Below are 25163 nucleotides of genomic sequence, written 5' to 3'. Positions count from 1 at the left end.
AATACGTCCCCTATGAACACATAGGCCTATGTCATATTATGTAAACCTATCAAATGTATGCTTTAAAAGTAGAGTAATCATAGCAGTTTTCATCCATAGTATGTACATTTAAACATCTGTGTTTAGCTTTAAATTGCGTCTTTGAGGACAGATTTGCATTCAGATTTTGACATCAAAAGGCACAAAATATTTTTCTCTTATTCCATGGAGTTTTTTCCACTTGTTACCAGTGTTTTTCTACAAGTGACAAACAAATATTTTGTCAATATTTCCTAGCTGTTTGCTCTGTATGTGTGCTAAACATTTTTTTTTTTTTTTTTTTTTAGAAAAAACTGAATGGATCTGACCGATCAGACCTACTGCAAATATTGTAGCCAATCAGCATTAAGTGCGCGTTGACGTTGAAGGGGAGCAAAGAGAGCGAACAAGCCGGAGATTTGTAGAAAAGCCGTAGAAAAAGAAACGTTAGCAAAGAGGAAGACTGGAAAAATAAGGGCTACGATCAGCCACCCACTCATCATTTCAAGGTATAGAAGGTTTGCACTTATGTCTTGATTTGGTCACTTACCTGGATGCACAGCCACATTAGCGATACTCTGATGTAAACAACAGCATGGATTGCACACTTTATGTACTTCTGAATACGTTGTTTATGCTGTCTAAACCACAGAAAAAACGTGTGGAAGCTGCTTTTTAGTAAGCAGGAAAGTGCACAATATTTTGACAAACTAAAGTTAATAGGTGGTAAAGATACGCATGAGCAGTATTAATTAAGATATTAGCCTAAAATTTCATCTATCTGACCGGAAATCATAAGAACAAGCACAAATGTTGTTATTCTTTCCCTGGAAATCCTGGTTCAGTGGCCAACCACAAAAGCCTTTTGTTCCTCAGACAGTGTTTTGCACTCTTCTCCTTGATTTGTTATAACTTTTGGCAATCTATAGTACTCCAAATGTTTTTCCCAGTCTGATCAATTCGTACAACCCAAAACATGACAATAATTGCTCATTTTCAGCAGCAATAATCAGCAAAACATGCCAATTTTGTTCAGTTAAGTGGCATTGTTTACGATCTGTGCCGCCAACATGGTCGATTGATAATGCGTTGTGAAAACACTGCGGACAGTTGCTGAGCCAGTACTAAATTGATCTAAGTCGTCGATTCCATTGACGGAAGTTGAAATTGGAGTCGACTCTGAAAAACCCATAATCTAACACTCCTACATCAGCATTTTCATCAATTTGGGGGCCGAACAATGAAGGAAAGGCTATGTTTTAAATCTCACTTGATTTATTTTTTTCTCTCTGTTTTTTTAATATAATCTTTCCTCCTGCAGATCTTCTGTGTCTGTCTTTTTTAGTTATATTAAGTTTCACAACACCTTAAAAAAAACAGTTTATAGATGTTACTCTCGTGTAGGGGTGGGCGATATGACCTAAAAGTAATATCACGGTATTTTTCATCTTTTGAACGGTGGCGGTATAATATCACGGTATTACTTTTTTTGGTACATTTTGGGAGGAGTAGCCTGTCCTGTCCCTTTTTTATGTGAATACAGAATATTTTTTATAATATAATAAGTAAATGGTAGGTATCCTTATCAATAAGAGACATGGGAGAGTATTATGCATTCTCAACGTATTTATTTTGCAAAAAAACCTAAAGATCTTACTTAACAGTGTACAACAAAACAAAAGTAATTTTATATTGAAATTTAATTTCTGCAATATTTAAAACCTTTAAATAACTGGGGGGAATCGACCCATGGCAACAGTTTAAAAGTAGACCAATTCTGTGGGGGAAAACGCGGACTTGGCAACCCTGCATCCAACACGAGCTGCTGGAGTTAATGTCTTTGCACACATGAGTACGAAATTTCCGTCCGAGATTTTTGCACGTTAAAAAAAAAACATGCAGTGTCAAGTTTACACACTGCCTCTGAAACTTTCGTCCGTCATAAAAAAATTGGGATCGTGTTTGATTTTCTGCATTTTCACATCCATAATAAGCGTTTTGATAAGGATGGCGAATATGAGAAAGCTAAAAAAAAAACGCATACGAAAATCGGACTCAGTGTACAATGACCTTTAGATTTGAATGATCACGGGTCGAAAGTAAAGTGAGATGACAAAAATAGACTGGAGGATTTGCTGCCAAATATCTATTATAAGATGTGCTGCTCCCTTTACAGAGAGTGTGCGTTATTGCAAAATCGAAAGTAAAAGTAAACGGCACGAGCACTCATTTAAAAGTGATTTCTATACCCTGCATATTGAAAGTGCGAAAATTATATACAATTTTAGAGTATTTGCGGGTGCGCCGATAAGAAAAAACTGGTCGTCCCGATTGCCACTCCGCCCCTGGTATAGGCTACAGGCCCGACCTTTCTTCACGATGTTTCACCAGTCGTTTAATGGCCACTCCCCTTTTACCTACCACCTGCAAAGCTGATACGAATATGTTTGACTTTTTTATTTACAACAAGATATATAGTATAAGGACAGGTATTCAGACCACAACTGAACGTTTGAAGAAAATTTAATGCCTTACTATTTAGAATTAGCTATTATTGATGTAAATGCAGCCGTTCAAGGCACATAATTGATTTATTACGGCATTGACGGTATTAGAAAATCCATGTCGTGGCGCTATGTCACACCGGTGATGACTATGACACCGGTGTACCGCCCAGCCCTACTCTCGTGTATTCGATTTTTATTTCTGTTGCACTTTTTTTGTGATCGCCATAATCCATTAATCTTGAAACATTTGTAATGGATTTGGTACTTGATTTATTGTGTTATATCGGGAGCTTGGAGCTGATCATGAAAACTACAATATGTGTTGCATTTGCGTGTTGACGGGGAGTTGAGTTCAAAAGAGTCGATTCTTCGATTCTGAATAGCTGTAGTGTTAGGATCGACTCTAACACGGGCATCGCCATCGACTCTTGTCGATTAACTTAGTGTGTCAGAAATCACTCACTACTATCTAATGCTGCTGTTTCTCTTGTCCTTCACTCTTTACATCAATATATTTTCTCCGAACTAGTGAACGAGATGATTTTCACATCATTTGGTTGAAAATAGTGTGTTCTGTATTATTATATTTCAGTGACTTCAAAAATGTAGTTTTTCACTAACCATGCATAAACGTTGTTTTCTCAAAAACATGTACATTCATGTTGCTTGCATATTATTGTAGCCCAATTTGTGCTGATTACAATGTAATGAGACTTTAGCCATTTATATATTTTTAAGATACTTAAAAAAGCACAAATGTCAGGGCATGTCAAAACTTCTTCAGGGCCCCAAAACACCCTCAGACCCCAGAGGGTTAAAATGACGGTGATACTCATCATTTCAAGGTATAGAGAGTTTGCACTTACATCACAATTTGGTCAGTTACCCAGATGCGTGACCATATTGGCGATACTCAGATGTAAACAAAAGCATGGATTGCACAGTTAATGTCTTACTGAGTGCGGACAAAAATGTGTGGAAGCTGCAGAAAAGGGTGTGCAATATTTTGACAACTAAAGTTAATAGGTGGTGAAGATATGTACGAGCAGTATTAATTAAGATATTAGCCTTATATTTCACCTATCTGACCGGAAATCATAAGAAGAAACATGAATGTTGTTAAGACTCTTGCCCTGGAAATCCTGGTTTAGTTTGGCCAGCCACAAATGCCTTTTGTTCCTCAGACAGTTTTTTTTTTTTTTGCAATCTTCCCCTTTGGCAGTCTATAGTACTCTATAGTATAGTACTAGTCTGACTGATTAGTACAGCCCAAAACGGAACAATAATTGACCATTTTCAATAATCAGCAAAATATGTTTTATTTAATTCACTGGCATTGTTTCCGTTCACTGTTGCCAATATGGTCGATTGATGACACATTGTAAAAACACGATTGCTGACCGAGTACTAAATGGAGCTGAGGAGTCGATTCGCTTGACGAATCGGAATTGGAGTTGACTGCAAAAACCCACAATCGAACACCCCTTAAATTAGCGTACATTAGCCTCACATGTCTTTTTGTTTCTGTCTTTCTAATAATCTTTCCTCCTGCGAATCTTCTGTGCCTGTTCTTTCTAGTTATATTAGGTTTTCATTATTAGTTTTGAGTTCTTTAGAGATGCTGTATCCCCACAACTCCTTTGAAGGGGTCATCGGATGCCCGTTTTCCACAAGTTCATATGATTCTTTAGGGTCTTAATGAAAAGTCTATAATATACTTTGGTTAAAAATTCTCAATAGTAGTATAAAAAACACCCTTTTACCTTGTCAAAATCAGCTGTGCAAAAAAAATCAACTCATTTTATTGCATTGTCCGTTTAAATGCAAATGAGCTCTGCTCGCTCCGCCCCTCTCTGATGTGGGATTATGAGCCGTCATGTTTACTTTAGCTGCGTTTAGCTGCGAAACCTGCCAACAAGCACATTAATAATAAAGGCCGTTTGCAAAGATGCATAAAAAACCCTTATACTCACTTCTGCTGTGGGTGAAACTGCATCAGGAACAATTCGCACGAACGTAGACGCATATGTAGATCGGGATCGGCGCTTTTGTTTTAAAAAGCGAAAGTAATGTTATCCTCTGCATCTTCAGCAACTAAGATGTTGGGAGTAAATGACTACTGCTTTGTTCATTATTAGATCCAACAACAGAACACCTAGATCACTCAATCGGAGATATTCTTGTCTTCCCCTGCACCTGAGTCACACAATGGCGATCAGAGTCGTTTTAGCTCAGTGAGGGCGGGTCTAAGGTAAGGCGCTCATGTCAATCAACTATCGTGGCAGCGACACACCGACAAGAAGCTGAAAATGACCTAATTTTAAAAAGGGGATATTACATTTAAAGATAATCTAAATTTAAAAAAAATATAATTGTAGGGTGGTTGCATACACAAACTGCCCACACATTAATGTTCAAACAACATGTGAAAGTGAGTTTTGCATCCGATGACCCCTTTAGGAAAAACAGTTTCTTATTAGTTATCATCTTTTCACTTTATTTTCCCCCTTCAACCTGCTGGAAAAATTAATGCAGGCTGCAACAGTGCCATAGCCTAGAAAATTGCTTTAAAATAACATAAAATAACAATATCCCTTGCATCTAATCTTCAGTTAGATAATAAGAGAGACAGACACAACACAAACAACGAAAGCAGCCAAAAGCAATATTTTGGTCTGTTGTTTATTTAAAATACATGGCAACATAATTCATTAGTACCGCTGATAATCAGTTTTCCAGCAAAGGCAGAGAATACAGGTGTCTCTTTCTTTCTTTTTTTTTTTAATTCTTTGCCTTTTTGACATCAAATGTAAACCACATAACACAGCAACCTGTCTGCAGTGCAAATAAGATGACGGCTAATTAGCTGTAGCGCTTCTCCAGCTCAAAACAGACAGCAGCAGTGACCTTTCCCAACACTGAAAGAAACAGCATCAAAACACTCGAATCAAAAGCTTTAAATAAAGCTTGGCTGAATGATAATCAAATGCATGAGGAAAACCCAGAAGCATCTTTTATTCTAAACTCAAAAAAGCTAATTAAAAAAACAGACAACTTAACGATAACAAATAAGACCAGTGTTTGGTGCCACTTATTCATCAAAGTGCATGTAGGTACTGTATCATTCAAACAGTGTGATAGTTTTGATATAGTTCGTAATCTCATATGTACCTTGTTTCTGAAGTGTGAGCGCAATAATAAAACCCAAGCTATTTGGAAATATGACTGGGTTTCATTGAGAAATGATTAGCAAATATAATTAGGGTTGCATAATTAGAGTCTTTTGGAATTTTCCACCCCTTTGCAACCCTAAATATAATCATGGGACATTAGATTCTTTATACCTGCTGAATTCATGGTATTAATCAGTAATCACTTGAATCACATTGGAATACTTTCCTGGAAAAAACATGAACACTTTCCAAAGGTGCAAGCTTCCTAAAACACTTTCCTTAAACGAAGTAGAAGAATCCAATGTTTTTTCCATAAAATACACAAATCCCTTGTTTGTTCAGCACCTGAAACACTGATACAGCTTCCCGATATCACTGTACACTACTGTTCAAAAATTTAGAATCAGAAAAAGAAATTAATACTTTCATTCAGCAAGGATGCATTAAATTGATCAAAAGTGAGACATTTGTAAAGTTTTTTTTGTATGATTTGAACTGTATGATTTCCACAAAAATATGAAGCAGCACAACTGTTTTTAACACTGATAATAAGAAATGTTTCTTAAGCAGCAAATCAGCATATTAGAATGATTTCTGATGGATCATGTGACACTGAAGACTGCAGTAATGATGTTAAAAATTCAGCTTTGCATCACAGGAATAAATAACATTGAAACATATATTCAAATAGAAAACAGATATTTTAAATTGTAATAATAGCTCACAATATTACAGATTTTTTCTGTATTTTTGATCAAATCAATGCAGCCTTGATGAGCAGAAAGACATTTTCTTTCAAAACCTTTTGAACAATAGTGTACTTGTGAAAATATGTTTGCTGAAGGAACGCAAGTGATTCACTATAAACCACTAGTTCATAGTGATTCATTTGAACAAATGATTATTTTGAGCAAAATTGATTGACTGCCATTTTAAAACACTGTTACCCCTATTCCACGAAAACGACGCCGGTGCTCAGCTGGATGATCTGTGAATCTCTAGACTTTGACTTGAGAGCTGCAACAATGTCGTAAATGATTGTTACTGCATAACCTTCCCACAAATGACCATGGTGCATTGCTGTGCTTAAAGGAGAAGTTCATTTTCAAAATAAAAATTTCCTGATAATTTACTCACTCCCGTGTCATCCAATATGTTCATGTCTTTCTTTCTTTAGTCGCAAAAAAATTAAGGTTTTTGAAGTGAACATTCCAAGCATTTTCTCCATATAAAAAATAAAAAATCAATTTAAGGCGAGAAAAAAATGTTTTTTTTTCATGCAACTGTCAAGTTTGAGATTTTGGGCTTTTTGGTGTTTCATAAACTAGTGGAAAGAAAACACCCCAAAGACACCGTTAAGTGTTTCTTGTATAGCACTTTATCTATTTGTGTCAAAAGATTTCAATTACAATCCATATTTTTAAAGGCAGTTTTCTCAAAAGTAGTTTTTTCTCCTACACTGAGCCATACATCTCCACTTCAGTAACACTTACACACACCAAACTTAATTTTTTTATTCCTGTCTATATTCTACAGGCTTTTACAGAGGGATTTGTTCATATAAAATGATTTTATACATTTTATTCCCCCAAAATGATAAAAAATACATTGTTTTCTGTCTATTCTAAGTATTTTCTGAATTATAGATTGACAAAATGAGATACCTACAAAAAAACATTTGACTCTAATATATCCAAAAAATTAAACAAGAATTTTGAAACTGACGTCCCCCAGTGTTTAGATTTTTGTACTAGAAATGTATGCAAATTAGCACACATTTCATTAAATAATGCCTCATTTGTATATTTAAACCTACCATTTTAGAAAACTTGTAATATAAAAAATGTTTGCATTTATTAATGCAATCAATTAACTGGGTAAGTAAGGTGATAACTATTAGTCAGTTATTTTTTTACCCTATTCACCTGCAGCGTCTCGCCTTAAAGGTCCCAATTGCGGTTTCAATGCAGCTTCAAAGGGATCTACATGATCCCAGCCAAGGAATAACGGTTTTATAGCGAACAATCTTCTCTTTTTTAACCACAAATGCTCATCTTGTACTAGCTCTGCAATGTGCATGCATGCCTTCATGCATTACATAATCATGTTGGAAAGGTCACACGCGGTTAGCTCTTCGTCTGTGTATCAAAAAGGTAGGGTGAAAAACTCCAACTTTAAAATTGCCTGATGTTGTTTTACCTTTTTTTGCAAAGGGCTTTTGACTTTCTTTGCATGTCCACTTTGTAAACACTGGGTGGCTGCTTTTGCCTGTCACGCATGACCTTTCCGACATCACATAATGAAGACTGAGCATTTGTGGTTAAAAAATTTATAAATATATATACATATATATATATATATTTTTTTTTTAAAGAAAATGACATTGTTTTTCTAGATAAGATCCTTATTCATTGGCTGGGATCATGTAGAGCACTTTGAAGCTGCACTGAAATTGTAAATTTGGACCTTCAACCTGTTGGTCACCATTGGAGTCCACTATATGGAGAGAAATCCTAGAATGTTTTCCTCAAAAACCTGAATTTCTTTTTGACTGAAGAAAGAAAGACATGAACATCTTGAACAACATGGGGGTGAGTAAATTATCAGGAAATTTTTATTCTGGAAGTGGACTTCTCCTTTAAATACAAGTGTGAAGCATTTCCTGTTTAGCCAGCTTTGTTTACAATAATGCATATAATCTAGTTGATGTTGATGTTGATGTTACAGGTTCCAGCATTTTTAATGCGAGAAACATTTTATGCAAGTACAAATGCAGATTTGAATACTTGCAATGCAAGTTATTTTGGCGGTAACAAATCTCAGTACTCAAACTGGTGATAAACCCAGCTAACAAAAATATATTGTAAGAGTGTAACTTCTAAGTTACGAAAACAGTATTTCCAATTTCTTATGAACATTCAAAACAATGTTTTTTCTTGGTTATACGTACATTAAAGAATTATTTCACTTCCAGAATAAAAATTTCCTAATTATTTACTCACCTTTATGTCATCCAAGATGTCCATGTCTTTCTTTCTTCAGTCGAAAAGAAATGAGGTTTTTTGAGGAAAACGTTCCTGGATTTTTCTCCATATAGTGGACTTCAATGGTGGCCAATGGACTGAATGTCCAAATTTCAGTTTTAATGCAGCTTCAAAAGGGCTCTACACAATCCCAGCCTAGGAATAAGGGTTATCTAATCACACTGGAAAAGTCACTGGTGTTGCTGGTTAGCTTTTTTGTCTTTGTACTTTGGTTCAAAAAGGTAGGGTAGGGTGAAAAACTAAGTTTAACTTAAATCTAACTTTCTCCTCCAACTTCAAAATCATCCGACATCGCTGTTTTACCTTTTTTAAATGGCGTCTGACTTTCTTTGCACATTCGCTTTGTAAACACTGGGTCGTACTTGTGGCTATTTGTGGGTAAAAAGTATATAAATTTGTATTTTTCTTAAAAAATGGCCAATCGTTTTGCTAGGTAAGACCCTTATTCCTCAGCTGGGATTCTGAAGAGCCCTTCAAAGCTGCACTGAAACTGCAATTTGGACTTTCAACCTGCTGATCCCTATTGAAGTCCACTATATGGAATAAAATCCTGGAATGTTTTCTTCAAAAACCTAATTTTTTTCTATCTAGACCGAAGAAAGAAAGACACGAACATCTTCGATTACCTGTAGTTTCAACCACAACTTGGGCACCAGCTCCAGCACCGTCATCTTGTCATGGAAAAGGGAAACATATAAAAGCACAGAAAATGCAAATTTATTAAACATACAAAAAAATAAATAAATAGAAAATAACACTAAGCCAAGAAAACTACTGTTCTCATGATGCCAGAATACATGACCGCAGCAGCATGCTCACGTGATTATGAAAGAAACAACGCCGCTTTCATTCACCTGCTCGAAAACAAAGAGTGAGCCGCACTGAATCTAAAAGGTGCTTTGATAACGAATGTCGCAGGATAAACAACCACAAAAACAAAAGCGAACATATGTAACACAAAACATCTGGGGGGAAATGGTGAAAAGCGACCAACCAAAACAGAACCGCATTCACATTATTGAGAAGTTCCAGTACGGGACCGGCAATGTTCATACATGGTTTGACACAATGAAGAGTGATGCAGCTGGGGCCCAGTGGAAACGTCCTTAGTGTTCGTCTGGGCACGGCGACGAGGACAGGTAGCCGTTGGTGCCATGAGCACCGTTGGTCCCATTAGTGTGGTGTTTCTGAGAGGGAGGAAGAACTTCGTCTTCATCAGAGCTGGACTCAATGTCACTGCGGTCATCCTTTGACACCTGGGAAAATATGAGAGATGGTTAAAATGACAGTATTCAATATATCTAGCTGTATATTTTGACAATTGGAAGTGACTGCTTTTTAACCACTTTAAATATTCAAGGTTGTTAGAATTTGTTTAAGTTCTTGAAAGAAGTTTCTTATGCTCGCCAAGGCTGCATTCATTCCATAAGAAATCCAGTAAAAACATTAATATTGTGAAATATTATTACAATGTAAAATAACTGTATTCTAATTGAATATATTTTAAAATGTAATTTATTTCTGTGATGCAAAGCTATATTTTCAGCATCTTTACTCTAGTCTTTAGTGTCACATCATCCTTCACAAAACATTTTTTATTATTAATGTTGAAAACGTGCTGCTCATTATTTTTGTGATGCATTGTCTGGGGTTTCTTTAAAGAATAGAAAGTGCAAAAGGACAACTTTTATTGAAATAGAAATTTTGTAACATAATGTCTTCACTGTCACTTTTGATCAATTTAATGCATCCTTGCTAAATAAAAGGGTTCAAGTTTTGAATGTTGGTGTATATGATTAAACAACCTATTTTTTTTTAAACATACTTACATGTAAAGGATTCCACTTTCCTGCCTTTGATGGCAGCAATGAAGACAAAAAGAGAGAAAAAGCATGTAAATGGAGGAGTACAGCATAAGCATCAGGTTAAAGTAGTTGGTGAACCGAGTTTGATTTCAATTAGGGATGCACTGCAAAAAAAGGCTTGTCTTACTTCTAGTTAAAAATATCTAAAAATTCTTAAATTGAGATGCATTTACTAGATAAGCAAAATGACACAAGATATTTAGTCTTGTTTCCAGGGGGAAAAACTAAATTAAGTGTGTTTTTATTAAAACAAGTAAAATTATCTGCCAGTTGGGTAAGTAAAATTCTGTTCTAAGAATATTAAAATTACTTAATTTAGTTTTTCCCCCATGGAAACAAGACTAAATATATGTTATTTTGCTTATCTAGTAAATGCATCTCAATTAAAGAATTTTTAGATATTTTGACTAGAAACAAGACAAAAATACTAAGTAAGACAAGCCTTTTTTGCAGTGTGTAACAGTATCAAAATCTCACGATACGATAATATCATGATATGAAGTCCACAATGCAATATTTATTGCAATATTTCAAAAAAAGAAACAAATTATTCTATCTAATGCACTCTGAGAGTTCAAAATGAAGAGCTGCGTTAACGTGAGACTCTTATCGGGCTTAAAAAAATATCGCCGTTAATCTATTCTCAAAGTTGGGTTGGGAGCTGGGTCTAAACTACGCAAGATATGATGACTTTCACCTTGATATTTTAGCGCGGATGACGTATACCTAGTCGAATTGCACTGTAGGGGGCGAGAACGAGTCTTCAACTTCTGTGAAATTACCACATCAAATGAGACGTGCAAACATGGATGCAGCTATGAAGCCGCTTCAGGGCAGGTGCGTTGCTAGACCCTTTTTACTGGGGCACGTGAGTTATAATTTACTTTGTTAATCCCGAAATAAAGACATTAAACTATATGCAACAACTGAATTGACGCTTCTAAAAGCAACGCAGTGTAATGGAAGACTATGCACGCAGAAATCCATGCCCGTGCGCGTCTGTGTATTTAACGGCAACGCGCACGTCGTGCAGCCTTTTGCGCAGAAGTACTTGGTTACACAAGTTTGTATAGGTAATTATGTTGTAAATGCAATTGTCAAGCAGTTTGTGATGCATTTTGGAAACAGGAGATGAGCGCCTGATCTAATGCTCCACCTGGCCCGTTCTCGAAGACTTACTTTTAGTCATTATTTGGGGAGCACACATATTCTGAATGCCTTCAGCAGAATTCAAATTAGCCATCTAGATTAATTCCAAGATTTAATCTAGATTAAAAAAAATAATCTATGCCCACCCCTACTTCTTAACTAAGAAAACTTAAGTCAGGAAAAAGCAGTGAGCTTAAGTAACAACTCAGTCTAAGTCTAAATTACATTCATACTGGTGTTTTAGGAAACCAAACAAATTAGAATATAATAATAATGACAACATTGACAGTAATAGCCATATATTGTAAAACAACTGTGCTGTAAAACAAATGAAAATGAATATTTAATAGGTATATTATTTTGCTTTACACTACAGTAGGGAAATACTTTCCTAAAACAATACTTATTTCCTAATTTCTACACTTGACTTTAGACTGCAGTAACATTACCCCTGCAATTCATACTGCACTTTTAAGCTTTTATGTTGAAGGAAACTCCAGCTTCAGTGAAAAAATGTCTCACTACAAATCTAGTGAAATGCTGTAGTCACAGCACATGCAATAAATGAGTTCACTGCGTTTATTCATTGTGAACTAAGCCATTCTGAGGCGTTTGAATGAAGTGCATGCTTCGCGCAGTGAAAACAGACTTGATGAAGGGATTAAGCCATATTGTGCTTTCAGTTTGACTTCGTTTGACAGATACTGTGACAAAGACCTTTTATGTTAGAATAAGAAGTTATATATTTTAAAAACTACACTTTTTGCCCAGAAGACCTATCGTTTTAAATCATCATGTGAACACGATAATATTGAGACAGTTTTGCTATCACGAGACCACAGTATTGATAATATCGTTACATCCCTAATAGCAATCAATCAAGCAATAATGTAACAATCTGAGTTTCAATCTGAGTTGCTCATATACACACACAACTTAATGTTTGTTTGGTTTGTTTTTATGAAACACCATATGGAGTGAAATTATGAGTATGATGCACATGTTTGTGTACATAAGCAATATTGGATGTTTTATTAGCAATATTGCAGCTATAAATATTGATTTGAATTCTGCTGTCTTAGCTTGGTAACTTCAGTTTATTATAAAGCAATTGTACTGTATTATAAAGAATGATTATTAAGAGAATGTTTTTTGCAATAACATACGCTAAATGAACCATTCACAACATAACCAGGAGCATAAGTAAAAATAGAGTCAATTTTAATGCTGACTTCGAAAGCTACATGATCAGCAGAAAATTCAACTCCCTCAGACTACATGTTAACTGCTTACACCCTTCATGAATGCATCAATAGCACTATTTGGACGGTAATTGTTTCTCATGGGGAAAAAAGGTCAGTTTGACATTAACAAAGGCTGGATGGTGAGTTTACTGCCGTCTGAATCTAGACTGTTGGCGTGACAATTCGCATCCAAATTACCAACAGAGGTTGTGTAGTAATTTAATTGCCATTTGCATGCATAATTATGGACTCTGCCTTATTACTGAACTGCTGGAAACTAAAAAATGTTGCTTGAGTGAGTGGAAGCTCTTAAAGGAAAAGTTCACTTCCAGAATAAAAATTTCCTGATAATTTACTTGCTTAAGGTTTTTGAGGAAAATATTACAGGATTTTTCTCCATATAGTGGACTTCAATGGGAGCTAACAGTTTGAAGGTCCAAATTGCAGTTTCAACTATGGATGGGACGATAAATCGATTTGCGAATCAACTCTGAGATCTTCTGAATGCATCCCATTTTTCTTTGGAATCGATTCTGAGCACAGCAGATGGTGCTCTTAATCTAGTTTTTAGCCGCACACTCGTGTCGTGTAATTTTAGCTCGGCTCAGAATGCATTTATGACGCGAGAATAATGTAAACACAGCCCACTGTGAACAGTGCTTGTTGTAATTTGCTTCAACTTTTTTGAATTGTATAAATGGTTATTTTAGGTTCAGGTGCGAGTAAGGATTTGGAAACCAGCAGAGCACGGCTGTTTCTAAAGCAAGCAGTGCCATCTGCTGTTCAAAACTAAGCTCAGAATCTATTTGTTTACATAGGTTTAGAAATGATTTACCTTGCAAATCTGATGCAATTGGTGCATGTTGCATTCCCAGATGAACATTATAATAAACCCAAACTCACAACAACCTGCAGAGATTTTGAGACTGTGAGACGCTCCACACATGTAAATGATGACATTTGTGTGGAGCAGCATTTACTGTGAACAGAGCAGCTCTGAGACACATGTACTTGTTCTACATGCATGTAAATGATTAAAGTACATATATTTAACCTGCATTGCATATATTTATTTAATTGAATCTGAGCTTTTGGGAATTCTTACTAGCATAATGCTTGATTATGATTTTAAATGTTTTTTTGCGGATTATTCAACACGGGCAAAATGCAATCGAGGAATTTTTTTTAATTGAATACTCAAATAGAATCAAGGAATCGTTGCAGCCTTAGTGTGGACAGGGAACATTTTGACAATGTTGTCCTCTTAAATTAAATATTTCTGTCATGACAACTCTCTGAACAGTTTAGCATGGTAATGAAACTATGTATTTATGAGTTATGTATTTGGTCTTGGTTGAATAGATCTGCTACGCTGCTGCTGCTATTGGTTATTGCTGTAGTTGTAGATTATTACTGCTGCTGCAAGCAAGTACAGAACAACGAATATTTGTTTAATAGCCTATTTAACACTTATTTAGCCTACTTTCTTATTTAAATGTATTATTTTGTCAATTTATTTTAGCATTTTGTAGGCTGATTGTTCACAGACGGAATTGCTAAAATAAACATGCATGTTTGTGAATGATGTTTGAGCCTCATTTATTTATATATAAAACACCGCACCACCGGCGGTGGTAAAAATCTGTCACCGTCACAGCCCTACAGTTCCTACCCTACATAAATACGTGCACTACATGTTGTACAGTCGTGGCCAAAAGTTTTGAGAATGACACAAATATTAGTTTTCACAAAGTTTGCTGCTCAACTGCTTTTAGATCTTTGTTTCAGTTGTTTCTGTGATGTACTGAAATATAATTACAAGCACTTCATACGTTTCAAAGGCTTTTATCGACAATTACATGACATTTATGCAAAGAGTCAATATTTGCAGTGTTGGCCCTTTCTTTTTCAGGACCTCTGCATTTCGACTGGGCATGCTCTCAATCAACTTCTGGGACAAATCCTGACTGATAGCAACCCATTCTTTCAGAATCACTTCTTGGAGTTTGTCAGAATTAGTGGGTTTTTGTTTGTCCACCCGCCTCTTGAGGATTGACCACAAGTTCTCAATGGGATTAAGATCTGGGGAGTTTCCAGGCCATGGACCCAAAATTTCAACGTTTTGGTCCCAGAGCCACTTAGTTATCACTTTTGCCTTATGGCACGGTGCTCCATCGTGCTGGAAAATGCATTGTTCTTCATCAAACTGTTGTTGGATTGTTGGAAGAAGTTGCTGTTGGAGGGTGTTTTGGTACCATTCTTTATTCATGGCTGTGTTTTTGGGCAAAATTGTGAGTGAGCCCACTCCCTTGGATGAGAAGCAACCCCACACATGAATGGTCTCAGGATGCGTTACTGTTGGCATGACACAGGACTGTTGGTAGCGCTCACCTTTTCTTCTCCAGACAAGCCTTTTTCCAGATGCCCCAAACAATCGGAAAGAGGCTTCATCAGAGAATATGACTTTGCCCCAGTCCTCAGCAGTCCATTCACCATACTTTTTGCAGAAGATCAATCTGTCCCTGATGTTTTTTTTGGAGAGAAGTGGCTTCTTTGCTGCCCTTCTTGACACCAGGCCATCTTCCAAAAGTCTTGGCCTCACTGTGTGTGCAGATGCGCTCACACCTGCCTGCTGCCATTCCTGAGCAAGCCCTGCACTGGTGGCACTCCGATCCCGCAGCTGAATCCTCTTTAGGAGACGATCCTGGCGCTTGCTGGACTTTCTTGGATGCCCTGAAGCCTTCTTTAACAATGCAGTGGAAAGTTTTTTTCGGGATTAAGTTAATTTTCATGGCAAAGGAGGACTATGCAATTCACTCTCCATAACATTCTGGAGTATATGCAAATTGCTATTATAAAAACTTAAGCAGCAACTTTTCCAATTTCCAATATTTACGTAATTTTCAAAACTTTTGGCAACGACTGTATTTAAATCTAAATTTAACATTCAACGACAGATGTTTCAGCACAATGAATGTTTTTGCACTGAGTATTAATTGTCTCCCTGTCTGTGTTCTGTGTTCCAGTCTGACACGCTCATTCAGTAAAGATTTAAACTTAACACAGACTGCCAGAATGGACTTTTATGCATAAATGGAAATGCTCATGTGAATTTGTGACATTTACAGATAAGGATATGACCGTAAACTGAAAGTTTTCATGCTGAGGATGCAAACGAATTTCAAAGCACCTCACAGGGCAAGCCACTACGCTATTAGCTTAAAGTTTAAAATAAGGAATTCTCATGTTTTGGGCAGCTTGGATCACGTAACTCTCCTGCAGCATCCCAGTCTGGTTGCGCCACTATTTTTAGATGCATTTTGTCTATAGAAATGCTTCATTCAGTGCTGTAATTTGAGGTGATCCTCTGAAGTTGTAAGTGCACTTTGGGCAGACCCGATTAATCGATAATGAGAATCGTTGTCGACGAATTTCATTATCGATAATAATCGATTTTATCGATTAGTTGTTGCAGCCCTAAAATTGACTGGGTTTGAGGTCCAGGGTTGCATATCATTTTCTGATTATTAAATTTGTTGTCATGCTGAACATGTGATTGACTGGAGAGATCACAGAACTCGCTCGTCCACCAAGAATAAATCTTCATCCGAATGCATGAATTTTATCACTGAGGAGCCATTCTTATTTATTATCACAGACTTCACCGTGAGAAACAATTGCGTTTGAATAGAGCTAAAGATAAACTGAAATGTTTCTGATAAACTCTGATGACATGTCAAAGATCTGTCATGTGAAAAATGCTTTGCTAAATGAATGGCACAAGATCTATTAGAGTCCCTATGAGAGTTGTGCTTTTGTGAAGTCTCACCTTTCCTCTGGAAATGGCCCTGCAGGTGATGCGCACTATGAGATACGACCAGAAGGTATGCAGGGCCTGCAGCAGGACGAGCAGCACGTTAAACACCCACCACGACGGGTACGGCCCAACAATCTCCCAGCTCTCGAACACAGTGGTGTTTAAAATCCTGCAAACACACAGTTCATTACTACAATATAGGAGATTTCATTAGGACAAATATATTCAACAATTATGGCTTTAAACCCCTCATGTGAGATCAGTGTTATGGTAAAAATAAACCCTGTCATTGTCTTTGCTGCACTGTACTAGTAGACGGTACTAGTTCTGGTTGCCCTAGTAACAGATATATGAATGTCAGTACAGCTAATTTCTTCCAAGCCTTTCCAAGTCGCTGGTTTTAATGCCACGTAAAGGTTGTATGTAATGAACCAGTGCATAATTTAGCCTCACGTTCTTCAGATCACAAACATGTACTAGGTGTGTACTTATTTAAATGGAGACACATCATAGAGTTTGATTTTTGATATACAGTACATCTAATTATGAATAATTTAGACTTTTTAGAATAAATGCATTTTATTTTTATATTGTTTCTACAAACATATTACCAAAAGGAGGTTTCGTTAGATTTAGCTTAAGATCAGTTTTTCAGTGAACTAAAATTAAAACTATTATAAATAGTTTTGGTTAATAGAAATAATGTTGAAATAAAATATAAATATTAGGAATTTTTACTCTGTAACTATACTAACTGGAATAAGTAATAAAAAAGGAAATGAAAGCTGTAAATATATAAAAAAATAATTCAGTATATAAACAAACACTTTAATATCAATAAATTAATATTAATGAAAATCACAAAACCACATTACAAAATTACTAACTTTAATAAATAAATATTACAAATTAATATTAAAACTTAACAATATAAAAACTAACAATATCAAAAACTTTAATATGCGACCCTGGACCACAAAACCAGTCATAAGGTTAAATTTTACAAAACTGAGATGTATGCATCATAAAGGCAAAGTTCAATAAATAAGCTTTCTGTTGATGTATGGTTTGTTAGGATAGGACAATATTTGGCCGAGATACATCTATTTGAAAATCTGGAATCTGAGGGTGCAAAAAAATCAAAATACTGAGAAAATCACCTTTAAAGTTGTCCAAATTAAGTTCTTAACAATGCATATTACTAATCAAAAATTACATTTTGATATATTTATAGTAGGAATTTTGCAAAAAATCTTCATGGAACATTATCTTTACTCAATTTCCTAATGATTTTTGGCATAAAAGAAAAATCAATAATTTTGACCCATACAATGTATTTTTGGCTATTGCTACAAATATACCCCAGCGACTTAAGACTGGTTTTGTGGTCCCGGGTCACATATTAATAAATTATTGTTAATAGAAATGACAAAATTGTATTTTAAATGTGATTTCCAATTACATAAATCACTTAAAAGTAAAACTGAAAATAAAAACCAATTCATAATATAAATATTTTAATATAAAACATGACAAAAGCACTAATTGCTAAAACTTCAAAACTTTAATTTAAATGAACTGAAAATGTAAAAATAACAACTAATTCAGAATATGAATAAATACTAATAATATTAATAAATTACTATTGATTAATGACAAATGCACTTTATAAAATTACCAAAACTTAAAAAAAAGAACTAAAAGCATAAAAATATAAACTAATTTAGAATATTAATAAACACTGATATCAATAAATTGCAATAATGAAAATGACAAAAGCACATTACTAAATTACTAAAACGTAAACAAAAATAAAAAATGAACTGAAAATAAAAACAAATTTAAAATATGAATATTTTAATATGAATAAATTACTATTAATAAAAAAGACAAAAGCACATTTCGAAATTACTGAAATGTAAAATATAAACTGAAAATATAAAAATAAACTAATACTACAATATTAATAAATTGCTATTAATGAAAATGTCAAAAGCACATTACAAAATTACTGAAAACAATTCAGAATATGGATAAATACTTTAATATTAATAAATTATGATTAATAAAAACAACAAAAGCACATTATTAAAATACTAAAACTTAAGGTTTAAATAAACTGAACATAGAAAAACAACAACTAATTCAGAATATGAATAAATAATATTTAAAAAATTACTTTAAATAAAAATGACAATGACATTTTAAAATGATTAAAACTTAAAATTAAAAGTAAAATTCTAAAAATAAAAGCAAAAATAATAAATACTATAATATTAATAGCTTATTGTACTTAATACAAACAAAATATGAATAAATACTTCACTAGCATTTGCAATGGTTGCATAAAATCACACTGCAGTGCATCTGCATAAAGTAAAACATCTGTGAATTCAAAATCTCAGAAATAAACAGTTTTAGGACTTCACTGTATCACAAGATGTGCAAATCTCAACTCACAAAATGAGATTGAATCAGAGTTGACATGAACGATAGCTGCCGCATATAAGTGAACACAAGGACTGTGACAGCAGCTTTGTCAAGGCCATTTCATAATCATCACTAAATGACAGTAAGCACTCTCAGAGGACCAGCGGCTTCAGATGATGCTCACATCCATCATCGGTTCCTCGCGCGGCTCCTCGGCCGAATTCAGATTAGACCGTTTCTTTAATTCCATTAGAGTCACACAATGAAGTACTCAAAAGCCACAGCAGACACTTAGACGAGGTGAGTGAATAAAACGTCTTCCCGGCACTAAATGATTAATGAGGAAAACGAGAGGAAAAAGCACAGATGACTCATTCCGAAGAATAGAATCAAGTCGAATGAATAATGGATCAGAAAAAGCCGCAGAAGTGAAAGTTCAAGAAGCGGGAGCCGTTACACCTGCTGTTAACACCAGACACTAAATGCAGGTGTAAATGGGGTCCAAAATGTTACGTGATCGGATCAAACCACATTCAGATGCAGTCATGCATATCCTGTCTTCCTACTGACCCATTAGCATTTACATTTCCGACTACGTCTGAATATGTCTGAATCAGTTTTTATTTTATGTCCCATTTTTCATTTTAGCCACTGTAGTGTGCTTTTGTAACTTTTTGGTAGTTCTTTATTAATTTGCTTATGTAGTTAATGCAGTCATGTTTATGTCAGTTTTAGAAATTTTGCATCGGCAACTAGCTGAAATAAAGTTTTTGATGTTTAATTAATTTTAGTTAATGTTTAGTTTATTTCAAGTAATAAAAACAAACTAATTAAAAAATATATTATATTACATTAACAAAAAACGTCTCGGGTTACTAACGTAACCTTAGTTCCCTGAGGGAACGAGACGCCGCGTCATGGAACGCTATGGGGAACGCCATTGGCGGGCCGCACTCTGAATCATGTCTACAACCAATGAACGACGGGGGTGACGTCACAGGCGCGGTGACGTCACCGACCAGGAAGTATAAAGCACGTGCGTTTGAAGCCGGCGGCAGCTCAAAGGAATGAAGCGAGCGCCGCAGGGTGCGGGAATTATGGTCCGAGACGCGGCGTCTCGTTCCCTCAGGGAACTAAGGTTACGTTAGTAACCCGAGACGTTCCCTTCCGGGAACTCGAGCCGCGTCATGGAACGCTATGGGGAACGAGACTACCAACGCTCCCATGATTACCAAACCCTGCGTAGTGTCTGTGCAACCAGGGTAAAAAGAGCCTTTGTCTAGCATTACGCGGACAAGGAGGCCCTGTAGTCCTCGGCCCTCGGGCACACGAGGAGAGGTAGTCTAAGTCCTTTGTCTGGGAAATAGCCAGAACAAGAGGGACCGAATGACCACTGTCTAGCACTCGGCGGACAGATGGTATACGGTAGTCCTCGGTCCAAGAGGACAACGCACTCGACCTCAAGAGTGCTCCCCGGGCACCCGGGGAATGGGGTTCTACCTCTGTCTGGCCTCGGCCAGAGCGAGAGGTGCTCCTCGGCTCACACGAGGAGTCTTAGTCCTTTGTCTGGGAGTAGCCAGAGCAAGAGGGACTGCAACGACCACTGTCTAGCACTCGGCGGACAGATGGTGTTAGGTAGTCCTCGGTCCGCAGACCCACGAGGACAGTGCACTCGACCCCAAGAGTGCTCCTCGGCCCGCAGGCGCACGAGGAATGGAGGTCTTCCTCTGTCTGGTCGCCAGCCAGAACGAGAGGTACTCCGCGGCCCTCAGGCACACGCAGAGTCTTAGTCCTTTGTCTGGGAGTTAGCCAGAACAAGAGGGACCGAATGACCACTGTCTAGCACTCGGCGGACAGATGGTGTAAGGCAGTCCTCGGTCCGCAGACCCACGAGGACGGTGAACTTGACCTCAAGGCTCCTCGGCCCTCGGGCACACGAGGAGAGGGTGATCCTTTGTCTGGGGGTACAGCCAGAACAAGAGGGATCCAAGGCTCGGCCTGGAGCTCCGCCAGGACGCGAGGGAATAGGCCATTGTCTAGCATTCCGCGGACAAGAGGGCACTGCAATCCCCGGCCCTCGGGCACACGGGGAAGACAGTAGGGGCCTCTGCGTGGTAGCCAACCAGCGCGTGAGGCACTCCTCGGCCTTATTCTAAGGCAGACGAGGAGTCTTAGTCCTTGGTCTGGGATGAGGCCAGAATACCAGAGGGACCGAACTACACTCGGTCTGATAGCACACTGCGTCAGAACACGAGGACAATTAAGCCATTGTCTAGCATTCCGCGGACAAGAGGGCTGTACAGTTCTCGGCCTCCAGGCACGCAAGAGAACCGTGGACCCCTTGCCTGGTTCGCCAGCCAGTGCAAGAGGCACCCCTCGGCCCTCGGGCACACGAGGAGTCTTAGTCCTTTGTCTGGGGTTTAGCCAGAACAAGAGGGACCGGATGCCACTGTCTAGCACTCAGCGGACAGCTGTTGAAGGCAGTCCTCGGCCCGCAGGCACACGAGGAATCTTAGTCCTCTGTCTGGGAGTAAGCCCAGAACGAGAGGGAGTAAGACTGGGTCTGATGGCAGCATCAGGGCATGAGAGTAAGGGCTTTTGTCTAGCTTTCCGCGGACAAAAGGTAACATTGCAGATCTCTTTAGTGGCGAAGTGACTTCTCTTCTCTCCGTAGAAAGAAGGCGCCTTGCGAAGTCTCCTCCTGGCTAGGGAGGTGGCTGACTCTCTAGGCCTAGCGCACTAGGCCGAGAGCACAGCTGAGCCTGGAGCGGCTCTGAGGTCAAGTTCGTAATACCTGACGAATGTCAGGGGCGTGGACCAACCCGCAGCATTGCAGATGTCCTGGATGGGGACACCTGCCGTCAGAGCTCTCGAGGCACTCAGACCTCGAGTAGAGTGAGCCTTGAGTCCCAAGGGAGAGGGGAGATCAGAGGACTCATAAGCAGTAGATATGGCATCGATGATCCATCTACTAATAGTAGGCTTTGAAGCCGGGCTCCCCCTCTTAGGGGGGCCGTAACAGACAAACAGTTGCTCTGTTTTACGCCACGTGGCAGCTCTGTGGACGTATGCGTCTAAGGCTCTGACTGGGCACATGCAGTTCAACTTCCTGTGATTCTGCTCCACGTATGGAGGAGGATAAAACGCCTGCAGCGTTACGGGCTGTGGTGCTAGGGAGGGGACCTTCGGGACGTACCCGACCCTGGGATACAGAAAGGCCTTGGCCATCCCTGGGGCAAACTCTAAGTGAGACGGGGCCACTGAAAGGGCCTGCAGGTCCCCAACTCTCTTAAGAGAGGTGAGGGCTATCAGAAGCGCTGTCTTAAGGGTAAGTATGCGATCTGTAGTTTCTTCTATGGGCTCGAATGGAGGCGCACATAGGGCTTCTAGGACCACAGCCAGGTCCCACGTGGGGACCCTGGGTGTCACTCGAGGCCTCAACCTGAGCGCACCGCGGAGGAATCGTATGACCAGGGGCTCTCTGCCTACTGAGAGGCCACCTAGAGGGGCGTGGTAGGCACTTATAGCCGCCACGTAAACCTTCAAGGTGGAATGAGCTAGCCCAGCGGATAAGCGAGACTGTAGGAACTCCAGAACTGTACCAACCGGGCAGTTGACTGGGTCTAGGTGGCGCTCGCGGCACCATCTCGCGAATAAGTTCCACTTGAGGCCATACAGTTTCCTCGTAGAGGGAGCTCTGGATTGGAGAAGGGTCTCAACAACCTCAGTTGAGAGACCCGCTCCTATGAGTTGTGCCCCCTCAGGGGCCACACCCATAACCTCCATTTCTCTGGGTGGGGGTGGCATATTGCGCCCCCAGCCTGAGACAGGAGGTCCCTCCTGACGGGAATCTCCCATGGAGAGCCGTCGAGGAGAGATATCAGGTCCGAGAACCACACTCGGGCCGGCCAGTACGGGGCTACTAGTAACAGCCGTACTTGAAACCGGCGGACCCGTTCCAGAACTCCCGGGAGCAGAGCGATCGGGGGAAAGGCGTACAGACGAAGCCTCGGCCACGTCTGTACCATGGCATCCAGCCCCAGTGGAGCTGGAGGAACTAGAGAGTACCAGAGGGGACATTGCGATGTCTCTTGAGTCGCGAAAAGGTCCACCTGTGCCTGGCCAAACACTCTCCAGATCTGCTTCACCGCCTCTGGGTGAAGCATCCATTCCCCGGGCCTCGGCCCCTGCCTCGACAGGACGTCTGCTCCCACATTCAAACGTCCAGGAATGTGGACTGCTCTCAGGGAGAGGAGTTTTCCTTGAGACCACAGGAGCATCCGGTACGCCAGCTTGAATAAGGGGCGTGAGCGGACACCTCCTTGATGGTTTATATAATAAACTACCGCGGTGCTGTCTGTACGGACCAGCACGTGACGGTTTCTTAGGTCTGGTAGAAAACTCCTGAGGGCCTGGAACACAGCCAACATCTCTAGGCAGTTTATGTGCCATGAGAGGTGGTGAGGGCTCCACAGGCCTTGGGCTGAGCGGCCACTCATGACCGCTCCCCATCCGGTAAGGGACGCATCTGTCGCTAGCGTGACGCGGCGGCAGGGTGCCCCTAGAACCGGACCCTGAGAGAGAAACCAAGGTTTCTTCCACATGGCCAAGGCACGTAGGCAGCGCCGCGTGACCTTGATCTTGCGGAATGGGTTTCCCCTCGGGGAAAACCCCTTGGTTTTGAGCCACCACTGCAGTGGTCTCATATGCAGCAGTCCAAAAGGTATCACGTTGGATGCGGCTGCCATAAGACCTAACAGTACTTGGAACTGTTTGACAGTGAGTGACTGGCCTAGCTTGACCGCATTTACTGCAGTAAGTATGGAATCGATCCGAGCAGGTGACAATTGTGCCCGCATCGTGGATGAATCCCACACCACGCCTAGATAAGTAGTCCTCTGTAATGGAGAGAGGACGCTCTTCTTGGCGTTGAGTCTCAACCCCAGCTTTTGTATGTGAGCGAGAACAGCACCTCGATGCTGAACCGCTAACTGTTCCGAACTGGCCAGAATAAGCCAGTCGTCTATGTAGTTGAGTATGCGGATGCCCTGGAGTCGCAGTGGAGCCAGCGCAGCATCCACACACTTCGTGAAAGTCCGGGGTGAGAGAGCTAGGCCGAAAGGAAGTACTCTGTATTGGTACGCTTTGCCCCTGAAAGCGAACCTGAGAAACTTCCTGTGTTGAAGAAGGATGGAGACGTGAAAGTAAGCGTCTTTTAGATCTATCGTGACAAACCAGTCCTCGGACTGGATTTGTGACACGATCTGCCTGACAGTGAGCATTTTGAACTTCAGTTTTCTGACTGAGCGATTTAGCAGTCTGAGATCTAAGATGGGCCGAAGCCCCCCATCCTTCTTCGGAACAATGAAGTAACGGCTGTAGAACCCGGATTCCCTGTCTTGAGGAGGGACCACCTCGATGGCCTCCTTCCTCAGAAGAGTATCTACCTCTTGTTCCATTACCAGACCCTGCTCGGGGCTTACTAAAGTTGGAAATACCCCGCTGAAGGGCGGCGGCTTGCCGCCGAACTGAATAGCGTAACCCTTCTCTACAGTACGCAGGACCCACGTTGTAACATTTGGCAGTAGCTTCCACGCTGCCAGAAAGTTTACTAAGGGTACCAGCCTCTCGAGGCTGGTGTCTGGATTTCTCTGAGGAACTAATTCGGAAGCCTGTAGCAGAGAACTGGCAGGGAGTTCCTGAACTAGCTCCTCTGTAGACCCCCGCGGGGGCTGCGAACTCTCCAGGGCCGCTACGTTTCGAGGCGGAACAGCTAGAGAATGTTCGCGGGAGAGCGCCGCGCCCTGTAACACTGGCAGGGTTAGCTGACTCATCTCCTGAGGGCCACGAGGGGGTTTGAAACCCGCACCTGAGGGTACGGTGCAAACCTGCTCGTGAGGGGCTGCCCTCAACGGC

The 25163-nt window shown here is 39.5% G+C and overlaps 1 protein-coding gene across 1 annotated transcript in view; it reads right to left on the bottom strand.

Moving 5' to 3' along the window:
• Window positions 1-8961: 8961 nt before the first annotated feature.
• The window catches only part of cers6 (ceramide synthase 6), a 76708-nt gene continuing 60506 nt past the window's right edge, over window positions 8962-25163 (bottom strand). Inside the window, exons 9-11 of the mRNA XM_073845724.1 lie at window positions 16830-16986; window positions 10572-10595; window positions 8962-9998 (exon numbers count right to left, since the gene is read on the bottom strand). Of these exons, the coding sequence (XP_073701825.1) occupies window positions 9849-9998; window positions 10572-10595; window positions 16830-16986 (331 nt within the window). The 3' untranslated portion in view covers window positions 8962-9848. The remainder of the gene's footprint in view (window positions 9999-10571; window positions 10596-16829; window positions 16987-25163) is intronic.

This window comes from Garra rufa, chromosome 8 (assembly GCF_049309525.1).
Source record: "Garra rufa chromosome 8, GarRuf1.0, whole genome shotgun sequence".
Classification (NCBI taxonomy): Eukaryota; Metazoa; Chordata; class Actinopteri; order Cypriniformes; family Cyprinidae; genus Garra; species Garra rufa.
This window is presented reverse-complemented; position numbering and strand designations above follow the sequence as displayed.